The 23,137-nt window shown below is 35.8% G+C and overlaps 3 protein-coding genes across 4 annotated transcripts; 1 reads left to right on the forward strand and 2 right to left on the reverse strand.

The window, feature by feature from the left end:
* LOC116209600 (sister chromatid cohesion protein DCC1-like) lies at window positions 1-3,297 on the reverse strand. Of its 2 annotated transcripts, none has more exons than XM_031543291.1 (4): window positions 3,072-3,297; window positions 1,930-2,122; window positions 909-1,829; window positions 1-433 (listed from the first exon to the last, which is right to left on the reverse strand). In XM_031543291.1, the coding sequence occupies exons 2-4, from the start codon at window positions 2,091-2,093 to the stop codon at window positions 331-333; spliced, it is 1,188 nt and encodes a 395-aa protein (XP_031399151.1). In that variant the 5' UTR covers window positions 2,094-2,122; window positions 3,072-3,297; the 3' UTR covers window positions 1-330. The 2 variants fall into 2 exon arrangements, with proteins under 2 accessions (XP_031399151.1, XP_031399150.1); XM_031543290.1 differs by having other exon boundaries at window positions 1,930-2,156.
* Window positions 3,298-11,187: 7,890 nt separating this feature from the next.
* On the forward strand, window positions 11,188-12,897 carry LOC116206749 (40S ribosomal protein S7-like). The gene is made up of 6 exons (XM_031539555.1): window positions 11,188-11,338; window positions 11,537-11,612; window positions 11,709-11,782; window positions 11,908-12,031; window positions 12,300-12,482; window positions 12,593-12,897. Exons 2-6 carry the CDS (start codon window positions 11,538-11,540, stop codon window positions 12,710-12,712), a joined length of 576 nt encoding a protein of 191 aa, XP_031395415.1. The 5' UTR covers window positions 11,188-11,338; window position 11,537; the 3' UTR covers window positions 12,713-12,897.
* Window positions 12,898-17,419: 4,522 nt separating this feature from the next.
* On the reverse strand, window positions 17,420-19,712 carry LOC116207007 (uclacyanin-3-like). The gene is made up of 2 exons (XM_031539855.1): window positions 19,461-19,712; window positions 17,420-18,070 (listed from the first exon to the last, which is right to left on the reverse strand). The coding sequence occupies exons 1-2, from the start codon at window positions 19,618-19,620 to the stop codon at window positions 17,670-17,672; spliced, it is 561 nt and encodes a 186-aa protein (XP_031395715.1). The 5' UTR covers window positions 19,621-19,712; the 3' UTR covers window positions 17,420-17,669.
* Between the last annotated feature and the right edge of the window lie 3,425 nt (window positions 19,713-23,137).

Consider the following 23,137-nt stretch of genomic DNA (forward strand, 5'->3'; position numbering starts at 1 on the left):
TTTACAGGAAAGTGCTCATGAATTCCTCATTTTCCTATGGCTGGTAACACAAAATTCTTTGGTCAACAAGAAAATGTTTTTGGTCAACTTACAAAGGCCTCAAAGAAAAAAGTGGTTATGCGTAATTTACAAACTTGATACTTTCTTTTTCCCCCATCTGAAATACAATGAGATTATAAATTCATTCTTGGCACAATCATAAAAAAGAAATGCTGAGATTAGACTTCAGACTGTGGTCTAACAAACTCAACCATTTAACTTTCATGCTTCAAAAGATATCCACGATTCATCCCAAACAGGCGTCACTAGTCGCTAGGCAGGGTTAGAGTTTTATCTTGCAGTGAAAACAGGCTCTGCATCAGGGTTCGGCTGAACTCTTCTGGTGTATTTGAGCAGCAAACCTTCCAAAGATAGACCCGGAATGCTCAGATCCCTGAAAAATGAAAATTTTAAAATTATATCTAACAGTAAAACTTCAAAACAAACCATAAAGATCAAAAATTTCCAAATGACTCCTGTCAACTGTTTGAGTGGTTGAAGGACACGGGCTTGGTGACATGTTCTGGACTCAACACCTATGCCCTTGTTCAATGCAATATTGCTCCCCATATGGGCTTCGTGTAGGGTCTCCTATTCTAAGCTCTCCAATTTCTAAGGAGTCGCCATCCATTTCTGCCTAATTCTGCTCCCAGTGAATCAACAGTTTCTTTTTCCGAGGACGAATTGTCACATTTACACTCTGTCATGCACCGGCATGTACATCCATATTAAAATCTTGGTTCGAAACCTTAGTTGCTGTATGAAGGAGAGCATGTGGAAATTTCTCTTTTGAGCTATGCCATTATGACTGGAGCCCCTCATCAACCACGCATACAATATATCTAGCCAAAGCAGAATTTAACTGATACCTGATGTAGGGTTGTAAATCTTTCCAATCCCATCTAGGCCGCTCTTTGAAGAGAATGGAGAATCGCTCAGATGGAGTAGATGGGAGAGAAGAAACGCTGAATCCTCGAACCCATGTATCAATGCCAAGTTTCTCTGTCAGAACTTCCCCGTCCAACATTTGAAGACTGGCCTCCATCCCAGGAGGAATCCTCCGACTCCACTCCTCTATGAATTTCTCCATCTTCATCTTCCCCTCCCTCAGGATATTCCTTGCGAAATGCACACAAACCCGTTTCTCATCCAGTTTCCAGATACACTTGCTCCCATCTTCCTCTGACTTGTCACCATACATGGACAAACAATGGTGAGCGACCTTGCGAGGAAAACCATCTGATGCAAGAACACCAAATACTTCATCTTGGTCAAGAGCATTAAGTGGCCAGTCCATCAATACGGAGTTGTGCAAAAGCATCCTCAGGATCATATCCATGTAAGAATTGTCTATTATCCTCCAATACCCATCAATCTCAACTGCCGAAAGAGCCTGCAGTCCAGATCTCAGTTCTTCATCACTTGCTTGAACCTCATTGACAAGATCATCCCACTTATACAAACCTGTTTTGTCTCTTTCCATCCCTTCCACCTCCATCTCCGATGCCTCCTCAATCCCATAAGGAGCCTGTGAAAGAAGGGACTTGAGCTTATCAAGCCTCGGGGCAACTTCAACAATTTCCATACTACCAGATGCGAGTTTGATCACTATTGCGGCTTCATGGTCACAACCATTTCCCGCACAATCTTGCAACTCTTTGCCTGTCTCTGATTGATTGGATGGAGGCACAAGGCACACAGAATTAGAAGTACCAACAAACTTGATTGCATAAGTCTTGGATTGAGTACAAAGAACTGCATCTTCATCAGGCTGCCCTCTTAAGAAAACCCTATGAGAGACAGAGACAGATCAAAAGAGAAGATCATGAGAATTGATACCGGAATGCACACTGGGAAGCTGATGCCAGCATAGAGGGATTGTTACCTTACCTCTGGTTTGTGACATCAGGGAGGAGCTTCTCATCAAGCTCAAGAAGAAGTATATCATCATGTGGACCATACTTTGTGTGATATGCAATAGATAGTGCAGAGCCTGGATTAAGGTTGAGTACAGATCCTGCTCCTCCTTTAGGGCACATGAGATGCTGTTCCATTTCCTTTAGTCCCTCTCCGTCCAGCCAGTCTAACAACCAAGTCAAGTTCTATCTCGTTATAATCTGCTTACAGTCATGACAGCAAGACAACATGGGTTTAAGCCACCGCACAATGTTCAGGATTCTAACTCCATTTTTCAAAGTTAAGAAAATGTTAAAAAAGAAAAACTGTCAGACAAAATTACATTAGAGATATATAACACATATTAGAAGTACGAAAATAGTATGTCTTATTAACGGAAACCACAAAAAATATTAAACAAGAAATCAGAAAACAATGGAGCTCAACTGCAACGTACTATAATCTCAATCATAGAGTTGGTAGCATAAGCGACACGCTCAGATTAAGAAATGCATAAGCAGTATATCTTTCTTGGTTTAGGTGACATGACTATGGAAGCCTTGAACCGATGTTCTCGACAAACTTTTGAATACCGGTCTCGCAAAAACTCACGGATTCAACTGATTGCAGTAATCAAAAGGGTACTCCCACAGAAAATTCCTCATGGCCAACATCTACTATGGGAAATGACAACTCCACAGCATAATCGACTGCTCAAACTTGAGTTTCCACACAAAGTTCATGGAGGCCCGATAGACTAAACATGTAACTCCGACTCATAATGCAACACTGAACATGGGAATTATCGACAGAACATACTCGAGCCGATAATAGATTCTTAATAGCCAGATTGTCCACAGATCTTAAGGAGATATGATATCGCTCTCTCTCTATTAGAATCCACAACTGTAGCAAGCTCTTGTCAAAATACCCAAGAGATATGACCAAAGGCATTATCGCTAACCTTGCATTTCAACAAGCCAGAAGCATTGGGGGGCTCTAATGATTGATGGGCATAAAACAGTAAAATCACAGACAGTTTAAGAAACCACAGAAAGTGATGTATCAGAGCAATCAATTGAAAAGACAGGACTACCCAACGGCAGCAGGAACGCAACAAATGTCGTGGTTCTTACCCACGAGTCTGACGAGAGAGGGGAGGGCTGTCTCGGCTCCTCCGGCGAGGTGGGTCTACGGCCAGGGAGGCGACCGAAGCGGAAAGAACTCGGAGAAGGCGAGGTGGTGGAGACGGTGAGGAGGAGAAGAGGAGCAGCTAGTACCCCCGTGCCCTGCGGTGGAGCAGAAGCCGAGAAGAGACAGAGACAGAGTGTGGTTTCTTCTCTTTTCCAACAAGATTAGCCTCGTGGGCGCGTGCACCCTAAAATTTTTTGGCGCCCAAAATGATTTTGCAATTTACCAATTGCCCACACACACAAAATACAATTTGACCCTTGTATTCAACTTTTGATCTCAATTGAGGGGACCTCGTGCCTCCACACGATGGAAACAAGATCCACAAAATCGAAATGTAAAATTAAATCACATCATAAACTCTCTATAGAGTTAAAACTAAGGCTTCGTAAATTAAAACATAATCTCATCTTTGAAAATGTTATAGGCCCCGTTTGGATTCACAGTGTATTGATTTTAACTTTAACTTTAACTTTAACTCAATACACTACACAATAAAAATACATATTTCCCAATTCAAAAATTTTAACTTTAACTTTAACTCAACACACTACACAACAAAAACACACGTTTCCCAAGTCAAATTTATAATCACATCTCATTTGTCCTTTTCCTAAATTAAAATTAAAATCAAAATCAAAGTAATTTTAATAGTAAGATTTTAAAATCTTACTTTAACTTAATTCTACCCACAACAAAACTTAGTTATTGAATATTTTTTCAGATTCACGCTCTCTTGTCTTAATATAGTAGCAAGATTCAGTTATTTTTACTTCGACTGGATTACAAATGACAATATATTACTTCAATTTTTTACTTGAAAAAAGCGAATTTCTTATATCTTGATTAAGCATAATCGCATTTCTATGCGAATTTATCAATATTAAAGTCTTTATAACAAGTTGACTCCATATAGATAGTAAAAATATTGTTGCGTTTGGTAGCAGAGTAGAGTTTGATTTAGTTTGATTTCACGGGGATGAAGACAAAAGTAAACGAAAAAATTTATTATTAAAATTGAAGAAGAAAATAAAAAAAAAGTAATAATTGTGTTGTTGAATGAAGGGAAAAGTAATAAATAGTTTAGAGAATTTAATATTAAAAAAATAATTATAATAATAGATAAGAAAAATTATATAAGAGAATTTTTTATTAAATTAAAGAAAAAGATTTTTAAAAAAATAATGATTGTATTTTTCAATTGATAGAAAAATTAAGTTAAATTTAATTATATTCCAAATGGAGGAATCGTAACATTCTAAGTGTTAGAACAGAGATTTTGATAACAGTGATAGCAGGTAACCTCCTGAGGCAGTGTCGCCTGAGATGAGGCCACTTGATTAAAAATAAAGGCCATGGTTTCCCTATAGTTGAATTTGACGACTCGTGCTGAAATTAAAATTTTTAACTTAATTGAGTTTAGCTTGTTTGGTGAACACAAAAAAATATTTTGACTTAATAGACTAAAGTAAAAAAAGCACTTAATGATTAAGTAAGTTGGGATCTATTTAATCACTAGTATTCTATTTCGTGCGTCCCACGAGTTCATTATCGTTTATCTATAAATACTTCCTTCTCCCAATAATAAATATTGTAAAAAGTTAGTGCTATTTCCACCCCTTGTATCACTAATTCACTCCATTTGTTATTCATCGTACAAAAAAGCTCCCAATACCATATTAATTACTCTTAAATCACTCTTCTATCTTTATTTATTGATCCATGCTCACAATTTATTCCATTTGAAAAAGTCGAAAGAAGAAGAACCAAAACTCCTTATTCAAATGAAATTATTTTCATGAGAAATAAAATTAATATCACCTAAATTAATAAAAAAAATATATTAAAGACTTTCAAAGTTTATATAAATTGTGAATTTTTTATTTTCATTGATGATTATGTATTTTTTTTAAGTGTATACAAGTAACTGGCTTCTATTTTTCAAATAAAAGATTTACGCAATTGTATACATATAATCATAAATTTCAATTTTTTTCATTTATTTAGATCATAATCTTTTAAGTTATAATATATCAATTTAATAAATATTCATGAAGTTTGTAATCATAAAAATCAGTGCACTTTAAGTTAGATATACTATAGGTAAAATTAATATTGCATATGCCACCCCTTTGGAAAGCAAGTAATATAATGAACAAAATGACACAGCAAGTTCGAATCGATTTGCCCGCCTAAACCATGTTTAGGCTTGAAAGAAATTAAACGAGCTAAATCGTTCGAGAAAGAAGTCTGAAATGACTTGAGATTATTTCTTCCTCATTGGTTGAATTCGGATCCTCCTTAACCATTATATAGAAGAGCTTACAAGTTGCAAAACAAGAAGATTTTCAACTCAAAATCCCCCTTAAGTGCTACCAACTAGCCCTAACTATTTACTATTCCCAGCTAATATTGATGACTGCAAAATACAATACATGACTAAACCACTTTTTCTTTCTCCCAGTGTAGCTAGTCATCCACCCACCATCTATATTTCTTTCAGACCAAACACGCCTCAGGTTTTGTTTTTTTGTTGGGGGGGGGGGTTTCACGGGCTTGGGCTTCGATTCGGATAGAACTCGGGCCATGTTCTTTGATTTAATTTGCATGGGTTTGGGCGATATAAGGCTTCTCTCGATCAACCTTCACCAATAAATTAAGGGTAAATTGCACTAATGGTCCAAAATATTTTACAAATGTTTCATTATGTTCCAAATTTTTTTTTCGCTACATGATGGTACAAAATGTTTCAAAGTTATTTCATGATGGTACAAACCGTCAACTGGAGCTTGACGCCGTCAAGCCGACGCTAACGTGGCTACCACATGTCACGTCCTTGCTGATGTGGATTAAAAATTTTAAATAATTCTAAAAATTTTAAAACTTTTAAAACTTTTAAAAATAATTTTAAATTTTAAAAACTTTTAAAAATAATTTTAAATTTTTAAAACTTTTAAAAATAATTTTAAACTTTTAATTTAAAATTAAAATTTAAAATTTAAAATTATTTTAATTATTTTAAATTAAAAATAATTTTAATATTAAATTTTAATATTTTATAAAATTATTTTAAAAAAAAAAAAAATTATTTTAAAATTTTAAATTTTTTAAAAATAATTTTAAAATTTTCAAAATTTTAAAATTTTTTTTCTAAATTTGTACTCTTTTTGTATTTTTTATTATTTTTTGTATTTTTAAAAAATTAAATTTTAAATTTTTTAAAAATAATTTTAAAATTTTCAAAATTTAAAATATTTTTTATTTTTTTTCAAAAGTTTTACTCTTTTTTTGTATTTTTAATTATTTTTTATTTTTTTTTGGACTTTTTAAAATTTTATTTTCTCTTAAATGACGTGGTGCACTATGATTGGTTCCACGTAACAAAAGTAACACATAGAACGCGCCACGTCAGCAAAATGTTAACGGCGTTAGGGCCAATTGACGGTTTGTACCATCATGAAACAACTTTGAAACATTTTGTACCATCATGTAGCGAAAAAAACTTTTTGAACCATAATGAAACATTTGTAAAACATTTTGGACCACCAGTGTAATTTACCCATAAATTAATTGAGATAAGCTTCGCGTCATTCTCCTCCACTTGAGAGAAAGCTCAACCTTGAGCTTGTAATCTCTAGATAAAACGACTCCTTCTATGAAGCTTTCAACGTTCAAACTGGTGACCGCGTTTAGGGACAATCGACATGGAGCATTGACTATCTTCGCATATTCCTAAATATCTACGCTCGACGATCCATAAAATAGACTTAACCCCTTGAAGATTGGGCACGGTACCCCATATGACAATCTCTAGTCGAAAATCCATTTCATTCCTCGCATAATCCCATTGCACAAAACCATTGGCCGTGTCATACCCGCAACCATCTATTTTGTTGATAGAGTTTAATAATTCCTCCAATGAATTCTGAATAGCAATTTCTTCAGGTTTCAACTGGGGTCGGGTAAAATCTTGTTCCTTCGATGCATTCACTTCAAATGATACATCATTTGTAATCAAAGCATGATTATCTCGTGACTCCTGTGTCGTTTCTGTCATGGACTCAATTTCCTCTTCCTCTTTGATATCGTCTTCCTTCATGGAAATTCCTTCTTCGAACTGCACATTTTCTTCTTCTAACACAACATCAATCAAAGATATGCCCAAGATCTGTCTTTCCATTTTCAAGGTGGGTAGATTCCGCAAAACCATTTGGAGATTCAAATAGGTGTTCTTCTTCATATTCCAAAGGAAGGAATTTGACCTGTAGCAATCTCTCTGCACTTTTTCCCACCAAATAGAAAACTCTACTCCTTAAGTGATAAACGACTCTATCAACTCGGATTCCATTGTCGGGGATGTCGTAGTAGTCGAAAAAATTGTCGACAACAATCCACTCCAATAAATCCTTAGCATTCATGCTTCCGTTGAAAATTGGAATTCTTTTTGGGCGGTACTCCTCTGGCTCCCATAGATGTACCCAACTTCCAGGAAAGCGACTGATTTGATATCCACCATCTTCATATAAATCATCATCGACTTGCAATGTCCTTGGAACGCTTTGAAGGACAGGTGGTTTTCTAGGAGCCATCCTTTATGGCCGTGCTGCCTTCACCTCACTCCGATTTCCATGCAAGTTGAGGGCCTCGAGTCGAAGTACGATCTCATCGAGACACTGTTCCATTCGCCTAACTATTTGGTCCATAGCTTGCCCTGTGGTTTCCTCCCGTTTTTCGGCATTTGGAAGATGGTGACCCAACTTGTCCGTCATTGGCTAGTCTTGGGCGCTTTGATACCACCTGAAGCAGCACGTTAGGATCGATTTGCCCGCCTAAAGCTCGTTTAGACTTGAAAGGTATTAAACGAGCTAAATCACTCGAGAGAGAAGTTTGAAATGACTTAGAGATTATTTCTTCTTCATTGCTTGAATTCGGATCATTCTCGGCCCTCATATAGAAGAGCTTACAACTTGGAAAGCAAGACAATTTCCAACTCAAGATCCCCCATAAATGCTACCAACTAGCCCCAACTACTAAACATGACAATTAGTAAATATTATTAACTCAACCAATTATTCCTTCTTCTCCCAATGCAACTAGTTGTCCACCCACCATCTTTAATGCTTCCGGATAAAACACACCTCCGGTTGAGTGGCTTCACGGGCTCAAGCTTCCATTCAAATAGAACTTGGGCCATGTTCTTTGATTTAATTTACTTAGGCTTCGACCAATATAGCTTGGGCTTCTCTTGATCAACCTTCACCAATAAATTAATCGAGATAAGCTCTGCGTCACAAAAGGGATAGTATCAAATTCATCGTCTTCCGCCAACTATCCATTTAAAAAATTATCTTCGTTGGAATAATTAGTTAAGGAGCTAAAACATTGCCTCATGAAGTGCGTCAAGATTTTTCACCAAGTAATAAAGATACTATATAAAAAATTTATTTTAGGGCTTTATGGATTAAATTGTTTTCTTCTCATCCATCGTACAAAGTTATGAAATTTCTTTTAATAAATATTATGTGGTAAGTAGATATGTAGAGTATTGTTGTGGAAGATGTCGAATTCGATGAATTTATACAAAGAAAAGAGAAGATATAACACTGAGATATATGTGGTAAAACCCTTAAGGCGCGAGAAACATCCACAGATAAAGCAGGAAGATTCCACTAAATCAGTAAATTAGAGATTACACACTCAAAGTCACGGCCGTGTTTTCCAGCCCCCGTTACAAGACCCAACCCGAGAATAGTCTCACAATCCTCTCAATTCTCACCACTCTCTCACTTTATGAACTCTAGTGATTCCAAGAGAGATAACTTGAGAATTCTCAAGAAGATTATCTATTATTCTCAAAGAACATATAGTCTTAATACAAGACCCTCTCCCCTTTAAATAGATATAATACATTCCCAATATATCAAAGATATTCTAATATAATTCTAGGATATTTTTCTCTTTGAACTATTCTAAAGATATTCTAGAACTATCTCTAACATTCCCTAGAGATAATTTTCCTATTTAAAATTCTAAAAGATATAACAAAATCCCTACAAAATAGAAAATATAATCTTAGGAGAATCTGAAATATCGTCCATTCCTTTTTCGTCCAATCTTGTTACCGCTTACCGATTTTGGATTTTCGAGTTCTCCGCTAAATACGAGACACATTTCAATAGGTATAGTGAATATTTACAAATGAGAAAGTTATACATTGACTAAGAAAAGAAGGAATGAGAAATTAGATGGGGATTTAAGAGCTTTATATATATATATTTAGTTAGAGCAATTAATGTGTTATTGAGGGCATTTTGGTACTATGTGCAATAAATGGAATGGATTAGTTAAAACGGGATGGAAATAACCATTATAAAATAATGGCTTAATCAAGAATAGTTGGATATGAAAGAATTTAAGATTAAATCAACAAATCCACAAACTATCTTTAAGGAGGCGTCTAGATTCCTCCGGCGGAACCAATCTCTCCATTTATTTATTTTTTGATAGGTATAAAGGGTAGGTCAGGTTATTAGCCCGTTGTGGCTGCCCCAACTAAGGGAATCTAACCGCCACAGAATATTTCTTTCGCCATAGCTCGCTGAGACTTTAGCCTAACTTGGTAACCACAGCCCCATCAACACACTAGTAAATTAACTTCAAGGCTCACTGGATCAAGTATTATGAGTCGGCCACCGCCATCCCATAATACACCCACATAGTGGCGAGCTCTACGTCTTCAATGAGCTTCGAACTCGTGATGTTCAAGTGGAGCGCTCGATACTTAACCATTAGATCACCGTGCTGGTAGTACCAATCTCTCCATTTAACTATCAAAATAAGTATTATGCATTATTCTTCTTCTCTCTCCTCTCTCCATTTTCTCTCTCCTTGCACGGCATCACTTCCTTATTATTTTTCATTTTTATTTCTTTGTTAATTTTATTTGCTTTTATTCTTTTTATTAGAGAGACTAGTTTTTTTTTTCTAAAAATAATTTCGCGCGAGTGTAATTTTTTTAAAAAAATCCTATTTAATTTCGTGTACAATGTTATTACATACATTAAAACAATCCAATTCTAATTTCCAGTTTTAGTCATTTTCTTGCTCATTGTTTGGATGCTATGAGAGTTTGGAGAGGGGATATAAACAGTCGAATCAGATGAAAATATGGCATGAAAAGTCTTATATGTAAAGAGTATAGCACGTGGCAATATCGCAAGCCAATAAATTTTCCCAATCCCTCTAGATTTTTAGTAATATGACCAAAACAAAAATACTGTTAACAAAAATACTTATGTGACAGGTGATACAGTGTTACGTGATATATCCATTACACTCAATACCTTTTGATATGGCACAACTAGGGTTTAGGATGCTAAATCCCTCCCATATCCATATTCATTAAAAAGTCAATCTCAAATTCTTTATGAATACGTTATTATTTTGAATGAAAAATTTCAAACCCTTGGTACTGATTTAATGAGTACGCACTTGAAACTTGTCTTTTGCTCGTTAGTAGAATTTGCGAAAAGAAAAGACTTTGATGGGCTTACCATAATATCTTATTTATACAAAATAGTTCAAGATAACAAATGAATTATTGACCGCATAAATATTCAAGACATGAAATATAATAAGCGAAGTAATAACTAATAAGCCACCTATAAATCTAAATGAGAAAAATCAGAAGCATCCCCAAGAAAACAAAAATATTGTAAAATAGTTTTCGTAATTATGATGAGTATGACGTATAATTTAGTAATTTCATTTATAAAGGTTTGGATGGATTTTGAGATAAATTATGAATAATAATCCGACAAGTTTTTGCCTCTAATTTCCAAACCTGCTCCATGACCTAACGGCCAAAACCTGTTTTCATTTTTTCGGTGTACACCCGGGGTGAAAACAAATTTTTCACAAACCCATTGTCACCCCGACATAAATTACGATATATATCGGTTTTGGGCCCCGTGGGCCCATCGGAGTGTTTATAGTCCAATCCAATGGGCAGCCCATTCATTTAGGCCCACCCTTTAGGGCAATAATCTTCTTTAGACGGTCCAGATTCGCCCTGTGCGAAACTCCAAATCCGTGCCGTTATCGTCTCCTTATATCCTTCGTCATCTTCCTCGCAGAACCCTAGAGCGCCTCCTAGTGTTCCGCTGCCTGCAAATAGGGTTTTTGTGGACGGCGCTTCCAACTTCTCATTCAGGTACCGTACGATGGCATCTCTTCGTTCTAGGATTCTCTGTTTGATTCACAGCTTCCAAATTTGAGCTTAAAGTGTAGTTCAATGTGATGCTGGATGAAGCTGCTAGCTCATTGACCTGCTCCGTTGAGTGCTTCTGTTGTGTCGTAATTGCAAATGGGGGATCCCATCCCAATTAAGCTCCATTGATACCATTTGCAGGATGTATACTTCAAGGAAGAAGATCCACAAGGACAAGGATGTCGAACCCTCCGAGTTCGAGGAGTCTGTCGCTCAGGTTTGCGTTATGTTTCGTTAACGTCAAGCTGAATATGTTCTTGTTGGGCAATGCCGTGGTGATAATTTTGGGTTAATTATTCTATGAATTATGTAGGCACTCTTCGATTTGGAGAACACGAACCAAGAGCTAAAAAGTGACTTGAAGGATCTGTATGTTAACGCAGCCACGTAGGTGCCCTGTTCGTTATCGATTCTTGTTACTGAGACGGAGCTCTGGGCGTTTTCAAATGCCGTTCTCGATGTCGTTGTTATGATTGAATGTTGTGATTGAATGTTGTGTCTTTGCCCTGCAGTCAAATTGACGTTTCTGGGAACCGCAAGGCTGTCGTGATCCATGTCCCGTACCGACTTAGGAAGGCGTACCGCAAGATTCATGTTAGGCTCGTTAGAGAGCTCGAAAAGAAGTTCAGCGGAAAGGTGACAAAATTGACTCAGTGTGGTCTTAGTGGAATAATTCTGCATTTCGAAATGAACATTGCTGCTATTGGAGTAGTTACAGCCTTTAATTTGATTGAAACTGCAATAGATTGTAGCTGATGTCTATTGTTTAGCGCACTTTAGGTGTTGCAACAGTTATGAGATTGTCTGCCAAGTGCTCATTAGATGATGCACTACCCCATTTTATTATCTTTTAGGTTTCCCTGCAATTGAAGTTGAATGCTCACCCTAAGTGAACTCATTTCAGGATGTGATTTTGATTGCCACACGGAGGATATTGAGACCTCCGAAGAAAGGTTCTGCCGCTCAGCGTCCCAGGAGCCGGACACTCACTTCTGTGCACGAGGCAATGCTCGAGGATATTGTTCTGCCAGCTGAGATTGTTGGCAAGCGTGTCAGATACAGACTCGATGGATCCAAGGTCATGAAGGTAGGCTAGTTTTTAATTTCATTTTAGACCAGTATTTTGTTTTCACGTTGAATTCCGTAAAGATTCTATCATTGTCCTATAATACCTGTTTTTATTCTTCCCATGTGAAGATTTTCTTGGACCCGAAGGAGCGGAACAACACTGAGTACAAGCTAGAGTCATTCTCTGCAGTCTACAGGAAGCTTGCTGGGAAGGACGTTGTGTTCGAGTACCCGATCACCGAGGCATAGATCATGTGATTTTGCAGACTATAGATGTTTCCGCCTGTCCAATCAAATCATATTTTCCAAATTTTGGCATTAACTACTAGAGTGATTTCGCAGACTTATGTTGTGGACGAACCATTTAAACGTTGTTTCTCATGCTATTATTACCCATCAATTATGTCCATTTTCAGTTGCAATGGTTTAGTTCAGCTGAGGCATGATCTCCACTTTCTCACGAGTTTTGCAGCCTTCATCGATAGCTAGCTCAAGTTTTGGGCATTGGAGAACGCTCATGTCAGGAGAAAAATCTTAATTTCTTTAACCAAGTTTTTATGGTTATACAAAATTTCGATAATGATTTAGGAGACCATGGTATTAGTCTGCTCTCGGTTGGGCACTATTCATGACCTGACCTTGCTAGAAGCCATGCAGCGGGAGCTTTGGGGAGTCGGTCCTTTAGGGAGTTCCTCACAAGATAGCACACCAAGGGCGCATTGATACATCCATTATTGTCCCATCTGAAGATGGTGAAATACGCATCTTCGCTTGAGACCTCAAGCCATGCTTTTACGAGAGCCTTCATGGCTAGAGTTACGAATCTTTTCGAGCTACAAAGAGTTGGAATCCCCTGCATTAGTGAATCTTAAGGCTGCGTTTGATTTCAGAGTTAAAATAACTTTGATTTTGGTTTTGATTTTGATTGTGGAAAAGGACAAATGAGATGGTATTATAAATTTGACTTGTGAAACGTGTATTTTTGTTGTGTAGTGAATAGAGTTAAAATCAATATCATGATTCTAAAATTTGATCATGAAACCAAATGGGCCCTAAGTGTCTTCTTTTAAGATATTCAAAATCAACTTATGTAGCCCAGTTTCCCCGATCCTGATCTAATTTTCGATCCAGCGTCACTTTACAAAAAGGTCTTGTCCTTAGTCGATATTCTCGATGAAGCCCATCCTTTACAAGCCGATTCAAACCGCGTCAAAATCATAATGATATCACATGAAGAAGACATCTTGCCTTGACTTGATGAAGCTTAAGATGATCCTTATTAGTTAATTGCACCATACCATGCGCCATTCTTCCTATTGATGATTTCCCGAGTCTCCACTTGATGCCCGATCGATTTCCAGTTAGCCTCACAAACAGCCATCCTCATGAGCCCAAGGTGAAGCCAACCCTCGGTTCCGCAGCCCCTAGGTGGCTGGGAGCCACGGGTCCACCGGAGCTCACCCAGTCTCCAGCTACCAAGGGAAGAAGATGAACGACGTTCGTCCTCATATTTATTTATTCTTTTAATTCTTCTAATATTTAATATTCACAAGATGGGGCAGTTTTATTTATTTATTTTACATTCCTCATTTTCTCCGATTAATCAAATACCATATTTTAATAGTAATAGTCAGTTTTTTATTCCATTATGACAAAAAAAAGAAAGAGAAAAATATGGAATTAACTCGCATAGGGCTTTCACCCAGAAAAAAAGTTAACTCACACAGGCCACCAACAACAAATATTAGAAATAACACACAACGTCAGTAGCATTGCCTCTCCCCTAAAACATCGATGCGCCAACCGTCGCCAGCACCAGCGGAACCCCGAGAATGATGTTGATTATGGTGCAGAAAACACCACTTGCTCCATTGCGGCCAGCAGCCAGTGGTGGTGGGGGAGCAGTAGGGGAAGTTCCAGTGATTCCTGAAGGGCTGGTGGGAGATGAGGTTGAAGGCGGGGTGCTGCCATCACTTAATCTTGTTAGGGACAGGTGCGCAGTGACCCGGGGTTAGGCATATGAAGTACATAGGGCCAGTGCTGCTCAAGACAACGCGATCGTCTCCCGAATTGTAGGTCTTGATAGGGCTGGCGGTGTTACAGTTGTCGTAATCAGCCTTTGATACTTCCTCCGGAGTGTAACGAAACGTATTTGAACTCTGAAAATTTTTTAGATCAAGAAAAGTTATATATATATATATATATATATATATATATATTGATAGTAAAGGATCAAGTAATTGGCCAAATAATCCCATTTGATTTCATAATTTGATTTTAAAATTTTAACTCTAACTTTAACTCTACTCACTACACAAAAAAAATCAATACAATTATTACTTTTTCATTTTTTTCAAATTTTTTAACCATTCAATTCAAATTTTAATAATAAATTCTCTCAATTGTTTATTATTTTTTTCACATTTTTTCTCATAATTCAACATCACAATCATTACAAATCAATTAAAATCAAAATTCAACTCAACTCAACTCTGAAACCAAATACACTAATTTTCCTTACAGATTATTATCTTTTTTAATTGGGTTAATTTTTTTAGGGTTGGCTTCTTTTTGTGGTAAAAAAAAGGGAAACAAAGAAAATAGGGAAAAAGAAAATAGTATAATTTAATCTGTTGACCTCCGTTATATATATATATATATATATATATATTCTAGGAAGTGACCCGCGGCCAAATTCATTTTCGTCAATCTTCTGATTTATTATATTAGTTTATATAATAATTGATATAAAATATAATTGAAACTAATGATAAAATTATTTATGTGTAAAAGTTATGAACTCTCGATTGCTAATATATGATTCGAATTTCCTAAAAAAATATCCTAATAATATGCATATGGTATAATAGTTAACATTTCTTCTACTAAACTTAATTTGAATTTTCAAAATTTTTAATTAGAAAAATGTGATCACAGTACAATAGACCTTAATTTTATGTCTAAAAAAAAACGACGGTGTTTTACGTATTCTTTTCCGTCTCTTTGATGATAGATCGAATTTTCCATCTCAATTTTGAAGATTTCCATCTCAAAATTGAGACAGACCCGTTCCAATTGAAAATTCCGTTTCTATAGGAGCGAATTTCTATGGTGTATTGGCCTTGATAATTTGAAGTAATGAATTTTACTTGCATTGCACCGTTGGATTAAGGGAAATTTGCCCCCTACAAAATAATCAAGGGAGGTCCTATCCAATGGTGATGAAGGACTCATATACCATGCCTATACATAAGGATAAGATATATATATATATATATATATATAAAAGTCCCTATGATAACCGAGATTGACAAGATAATAAGAAAAAAATTTTAATTGTTCAAAGCCGCCGACGCAGGTTGCATTGAACATATCGACCGAACCTGTAATGATCAATGACAACATGTGATGTTTTGTATTAGTAGGTGATCGCATCTTGGCATTTTCACTCTGGAAAAGAAAACATGTAGTAATAGATAGACAGATGATAGATATTAGAGTGATATATACTAACTTGCCTAAGGTGTCACCAACAGTAAAGGTCTGCCCGGCAGCCCAAGCGGCATAGTTAGCGCCTACCGTCCAGCCCTGCGACCCGCCATAGATTTGAAATGGGGGAGCCCCGTTGCGCCCTCCCTCAGGCCCCTACATTTGCAACTATTTTTATTCATTATTTTTATTTTTATTTTTAAATTTAAAGTAATAATATAAAGTGTCAAATCAGCATATTAAACACGCGGTTTGACACATCAACTAAAGCAAGAGTGATTTGTGTACTATTTTAAAAGGATAGATGGCAGTATCTTTTTATAAAACCATAAGAATATGCCCGAAATTTACCTTAACAGATATTGTAGCTTTCGGGTTTTCCTAACTTATGATCCACTCTAAATCCTTATCGATCCCGTTCAAGCATGTTACTATACCAGACCAAGCGAATCTATAGGAGTCACCTCCAATAGCACGAACTCTTCACAACATTGAAAACTCTCTTATTGGCTTACCAGATGATTTCTTAATTAATCATCAACACTTGAGCTCAGATATACGATTACTTATATTTTACCCTCGACCATAGAGTTGACATGGGGGAGCCTTGTGCTCTCCTCCAGCCCCTCTCTTTCGCACTTTTTTTTTTCTAAAACATTTTCTTTTGTTTATTTTTATTTTCTATTTTTAAATTAGAAGTAACAATATGAATTGAAAAATCAGCATATCAACAATGTGGTGCTTAATCAATTGACACATTAACAAAAGCAAGGGTGATTGGCGTACTATTTTAAAATGAGGGAGTGTCATGACGCATCTTTTTACAAAACTACTACGAATCTGCGCAAAATTTATCCTAACAGATATTGTTGCTTTTGGGTTTTCCTAGGTTAAGATCCAGCCTAATTCCTTCTTCATCGAGTTCAAACATATAATCTATGCCGGACTAAGCAAATCTACAGAAATCACCTCCAACGGCACGACCTCTCAGCAACAATGAACGCTCCTGCTATCTAAGATGAATCTCTTGTTGACTTAGTAAGTGATTTCTTAATTAATCGATCATCAACACTTGCCCTCAGATATACAATATATATATATATATATATTCCCTTGGTCCGTTTGCCTCCTACCGGCCCCTTTCTTTTTTCATTTTATGAGTTTTGAGTGTTTATCATCAAAATTCGAGTTTGACCAAATTATAACTTTAAAAATTTTTGAACTGCTCTTCTCAATGGAAGTGTCAAGGCTTTTAGAGTATGCTATCTTCATCATGAAGTAATTATATCCTAATTGCAAATTACTTTTCAACATAACAATTTAACGACCAAGCATTTTGATAGACAAAATCAAAATTGAGGAATGATATTGACGCTAAAGTTCTTTGAGAATCAAACTGATGACCGCTCCAAACTTAAGGGACAATTTTGACAGTGTGCTCTAAAAACCTTTTTATTCCCTCCAACCAGACAATTTTATTGTGATTCCTTACCTATTTAATTCATCACCAATTACATTCCAACAAAACGTGGTTATGATGATTTCAAAACGCTAACTCGAAGCATAATTTACGTATTTCTTCATGAAGGTCAAAGGTACGTAGAAAATGGAAAAAAATGTCCTGAATGTCCAAAATGAAATTCAAGTAACTTACAGGCCACCAACAACAAATAGAAATAACAATAACGACAACAATGTAAATAGCACTGCCTCTCCCCTAGAACATCGATGCACCAACTGTCGCCAGCACCAGCGTAAGCCCGAGAATGACGTTGATCTTGCTGCAGAAAACACCAGTTGCTCCGTTGCTGCCGGTAGTCGATGGTGGCGGGGGAGCAGTGGGAGTTTCAGGGCTTCCTGGAGGGCTGGTGGTTGACGACGGGGGAGATGAGGTTGAAGGTGGGGTGCTGCCTGAGGCTGCCACCACATTGATGGCCAGCTTCATGCCGCCGCTGCAGTGACCCAACGTTGGGCATATGAAGTACATAGGGCCAGTGCTGTTCAAGACAATGCGATCATCTCCCGAGTTGTAGGTCTTGGTAGGGCTGCCAGTGTTGCAGTTGTCATAATCATCCTTCGATACTTCATCCACAGTGTGTGTCGCACCGTATTTGAACTCTGAAATTATAGAAGAACAAGAAAGTCATATATTGATAGTAAGGGATCGAGTAATTGGCAGTGTGTAATTAATTTTCCTAACAGACTGTTAGCTTTTTTATTGGGTTAAATTATTACTCTGTTTTTGAAGGGTTGGCTTGTTTTTTGCACTTAAATTAAAAATTAAAAAAAAAGAAGAGAAACAAAGTAAATGCGGAAAAGAAAATAGCTAGTATGATGTAATTTGTTGACCTCTATTATGTACAGATTTTTTATTTTTTATTTCATTTTTTAATAGTGATGGTAGTAGAATTATAAGAGGTTGACTAACCAACAGTTACCACATGATATTGCACGTTCAACTACCCCACCGCCAGCTCAAAACTTAGATATTCTTCTTTTTTAAAATATTGCTAACATAATTTTTCTTTTTCTTCTTAAGATTATAAAGTGTAGTACAACTAAATAAAAAATTAAAAGAATATAGTAATTCCACTCGCGAGTATTGGAATTTGTCTAAGAAACTAACAAAAACAAATGACGTGAAAGTGAAAAAATATACTATCAATTCAACAATAATATATATATATATTTATGTATATATGTGTATATATATATAAAAGATATGATTTTTCTGTTTCCATTGGTAGTGTTTGTTACCTATATGTAAAATGGTGCAGTAAATCAGAATTATTTGCAATATGTGATTTTCTTTTTACTAATATTCATAATCGAGTAATAAATGAACTTTCGAAAATAAATTTGCGCATCTGCTTTTTCTTAGAATAAGAGTTTTTTTGGCTACAAATTTAAAGAAGACCCATGAATATTATCTAAGAAAATAAAAATTTAAATTAAGGGGCGCAACTAGTTTTGAAGGTGAAAATTGAATCTAAAATTTCTTAATTTCTAGCCGAAAGCATGTGCGCCCCATTTCTTTATAATATCAGTTTTGTTTGTATACGTGGTTATCATTTCCACTGAAATTCATAGATATTAATCTGACATATTTCTCAATCTCTTGCTTGTTCCTATGGTGTTGAAGCCGGGAAACTTAATATCTTGCAGGTAACGTACCTTTAATCTCTGCCACACTTGGTTAGGAAACCTGCTCCAACTAAATAATTAAGTTCCCATACAATGGTGACGAAGGGCTAATATACCGACCTATAGCTCTAAGGGTAAGATATATAGAAGTTCCCATAAAAACCAAGGATGAAAAGATTGTCACGAAAACGTTAACCATTTAAAGCCCCCTATGAAGGTTGTCTAAACACTGAACCCATGATCGATGACAATGATGTTTTGTGTTACTAGATGAGAGTGGATCTTAGCATTTTAGTCGAAGCAAAACATATATATATAGATATATATAGATAGACAGATAGATAGTAGGCTGATAATAACTTGCCTAAGGTGTCACCAACAGCAAAGGTCTCGCCAGAAGCCCAGGTGGAGTAGTCGAAGCCCTGCGTCCAGCCCTGCGACCCACCGACGGTGTGGGTTGTGGCTCCGAATGCCTCCGGGATGGCCACCAATGCGAGAACTAACAGAACTATTGCCTTCGCCATTGTTGCTATCTATCCCTGCTTTCCTGAGGTAAGAATGTCTTGAAAAATCACTTTTTTCTATCTGCAGGTGAGGGATATATATAGAGAAGGCAGACAGAGAGACAATGAAGCAGTAGCATTATTTTATGCACGTTTCCTCATTTATAGAATACTTTAGGAAATTCGCTATCCACAATGTATATATATATATTAGAGGAGTACTCACGCTATGCGCGGTATTAACTCAATTTAAATTCATTTATATATATATATATATATATTAGAGAATTACTCGCGTTATGCGCCGTATTAACTCAATTTAAATTCATTTAACCAAAATCTTAATTTCAGTTCACAAAACTGTAATGGCACTGATATAGTATTTTGAAATTACTTTTCGTCTCTTTAATATAATTTCTTATTTAATATTACATATATTAGTTTTGCGCAAATCATACACCGGAATTATGAGTGATGGGACCAACAAGATGAAAATCAGATGCTATAGAGGAAGATTCGCGTCTGAGTATGGAACATCGTCACGCTACGTCTCAATCATGTGTGAAATTTATCATTTTCTTATTTATAAAATTTATGAAATTTGATTAGGAATCGAAAAAAGCTAAATAATTATAATTATAATTAAAAACGAGAAAAGGGGGAGTTGGACTGTTGGAGTGGACATGGACAGAAGACAGAAAAGAGGAAGACAATTTATAGGAGAAAAAAGTGGAGCAAGAGAGATACATGAAAATAAAACTACCATATTAACTTAAATCTAATGATTATAATTTTAAAAAAAAGTTGAAAGGATGATAATTTTAAATAAGAAAAGTAAAACCAATTAACTTTTGTTTTTCTATTTGTAATAGAAATATCGTAGTTTTTAGGTTTTTCTAGGCATAATCCAACCTAAATCCCTCCTCGATTCGGTTCAAAAAGATCATTTATTTGGACCAAGTGACTCCATAGGAATCACCTCCAAATGGTACGACCTCTCAACAACAATGAATTCCCTGTAAAATTTCACTAAATTTATAAGTTATTGAGCTCATATCCAATCTAAAACTAGAGCCAGTAAGTTGTGGCACATAATTTCTTATAAACCCATTGATTTCTATTTAATTTTTCCGTGCAAGACAATCACTCTCAACACCCTTTTTCACGTGACAACGTGTGGTCCAGCACGTGCCACATGGACTTAAACACCCGCTCTCAACAACTGATCATGAGCTGGACATTCTCTTCCGTGCTCAGGAAGTGGGGACAAACCAAACTAATTACCATGAGTTCCACAATCGGGTCTGACTAACATGAGGCATACTTTGGACCCGGCCACACATGGGTCAAATACAAAGAGACATTAGACCTGATGTGGTGTGAACTCACACAGCATAACCTGCTTTAATACTATGTAAAATTTCACTGAGCCTTAAGCCATCGGGCCCATCTAGGTGTTTAAGTCCATATGGCACGTGCTGGACCACACGTTGCCACGTAAAGGAAGGTGTTGAAAGTAATTGTCCAACATGAAAAAATTAAAGAGAAATCTACGGATTTATAAGAAATTAAGTGTCACAACCTACTGCTCGAGTTTTTGTATTGGAAATGGACCTAATAGCTTATAAGCTTAGTGAAATTTTACATGGTATCAAAGCGGATTAAGATTCCGCGAGCCTGTGTGGGTACTCACACCAGAACAGGCCCAATTGTGGAACTCATGGTTGGTGAAGTCCGAGTGTGAAAGTGGAAGCTCAGCTCGTAATTGATTTGACCCCCTCTCGCCCGAGTGTGGAAGGGGAATCTCACCTCGAGGTAGTTAAGGTCCAAGTCCGAAAGAGATAAGATTTTAGCTCGAGATAAGTTGTTGAGGACAGGTGTTTAAGTGTTCACGTGACACATGTAGGTAAAAGGTAAGAAAGACCCCACGGTGCTATGTGAGTGGATGTTAAGAGTGATTTGTCCTACATAAAAAAAATTAAACAGAAATCCGTAAATTTATAAGAGATTATGTGTCACAACCTACTAGCTCGAACTTTTAAATTGGATATGAGCCCGATAAGTTATAAGCGCGATGAAATTTTACATTCTATTGCAATCTGAGTCAAATCTCTCGTTGGCTTAGCTAGTCATTTCTTATTTAATCATCAACAGTTGCCTTCAATGTACAATTATTTTTTCGTTGGTCTGTTTGTCTCCTACCGGCTTCTTTTCTTTTTCATTTTATTTTATGAGTATTTGTGTGTTTATCTTTATCATTGGACTTCGTATTGATAAATTGCAACTTAAAACTTTCTGAAAGAGCGTGACGTACAACAATTTGGTGTTTGAAGAATACAAATGTAGAAGTTGAAATGTCACTTTCACTCGATTATAATCCCTCAACACACATATACCTTTGTTTTAGTGTTTTTATTAAACTTATCCGATAGTAATAGTTCTGTCTACAAGCTTTATAATAATACACTTTTTTTTTCCAATTATAAGGGATGCTCATAACCTTGTATAAGGAAATATATATAAATTATAAATAAAGAGATGTAAATTAGTCCATTTAACGAGAATGAAACATAAAACTTCTTGATTTCTAAGTACCACGGTCCCTTGCACAACCTATAACATTCATTTTGTATGCATGCATATTTAGCCCTCGTGTAAATACATATACTAGCAGGCAACCACGCAATGCTGCAGATTGGAAAGATTTTTCGTCGATCTTTTAGTTTATTAGATTAAGTTATATGGAGAATCTCAAAGAAAACCCTAATAGTGCGTTTGGTTTAAGAGTTAAAGTAATTTTGATTTTGATTGTGAAAAATGACAAATGATTGTGTAGTGTGTTGAGTTAAAGTTAAAGTTAAAATTTTTTACTTGAAAAATGTGTATTTTTATTTTGTAGTGTAAAGTTAATATTTTTGTAATTTTAACTGTAAAATCAAACAAAGCATTAAAAGTTTAAACTTTTTTACGTCCAGTTTCATAAGTTTCTCTTTGACTTGTTCAATTATTTATTTTCTTTTTATTATTGAAATTAAATCCGTGTACACAAAAGTAGATGGGTCATGTCCACGTGCGCAAAGAGTTAATGAATAATAATGGTTAAGACCAAAAGTGTCTGACGGAGTAAACATTAGAGAATTGAAAAGATCAAAGTGAAACTTGTAAAACTCGATGTCTAAAAATGTGATGCTTGTTAATTATGTAATAACTAATATAGAATATAATTAAAACTATTGATAAAATTTCTTATCCATATAACTTATGGAATTCAATTGTTTTCTAAAAGATTATACTAATTAATATGTTATATGCTATAAAGATAAGGGACTGTTTATTTTTACAGAATTGATAATTCATTTCCATCTCCATTTTTCTACACCTTTTCTTATTTTATTTCTCTATGAAAAAAAATTATAAAAACATGTTTACTAATATTAAAAATTTTGAATGTAATTTATAAACAGAAAAAGCAAATAAAGAAAGAAAGTTATAAATTGGAAGATAGGAATGAAAACAATTAGGCAATGAAAAATTAGAG

This window comes from Punica granatum, chromosome 5 (assembly GCF_007655135.1).
Source record: "Punica granatum isolate Tunisia-2019 chromosome 5, ASM765513v2, whole genome shotgun sequence".
Lineage (NCBI taxonomy): Eukaryota > Viridiplantae > Streptophyta > Magnoliopsida > Myrtales > Lythraceae > Punica > Punica granatum.

Coding starts and splice junctions, on each gene's coding strand:
- LOC116209600 (XM_031543291.1), bottom strand. CDS start 2,093: ATGGAACAGCATCTCATGTGCCCTAAAGGAGGAGCAGGATCTGTACTC. Junction 1,830..1,929: donor CCTGATGTCACAAACCAGAG/GTAAGGTAACAA, acceptor TGTCTCTCATAG/GGTTTTCTTAAGAGGGCAGC. Junction 434..908: donor GATTTACAACCCTACATCAG/GTATCAGTTAAA, acceptor TTCATTTTTCAG/GGATCTGAGCATTCCGGGTC.
- LOC116206749 (XM_031539555.1), top strand. CDS start 11,538: ATGTATACTTCAAGGAAGAAGATCCACAAGGACAAGGATGTCGAACCC. Junction 12,032..12,299: donor AAAAGAAGTTCAGCGGAAAG/GTGACAAAATTG, acceptor AACTCATTTCAG/GATGTGATTTTGATTGCCAC. Junction 12,483..12,592: donor ATGGATCCAAGGTCATGAAG/GTAGGCTAGTTT, acceptor TCCCATGTGAAG/ATTTTCTTGGACCCGAAGGA.
- LOC116207007 (XM_031539855.1), bottom strand. CDS start 19,620: ATGGCGAAGGCAATAGTTCTGTTAGTTCTCGCATTGGTGGCCATCCCG. Junction 18,071..19,460: donor TGCTGTTGGTGACACCTTAG/GCAAGTTATTAT, acceptor CTATAATTTCAG/AGTTCAAATACGGTGCGACA.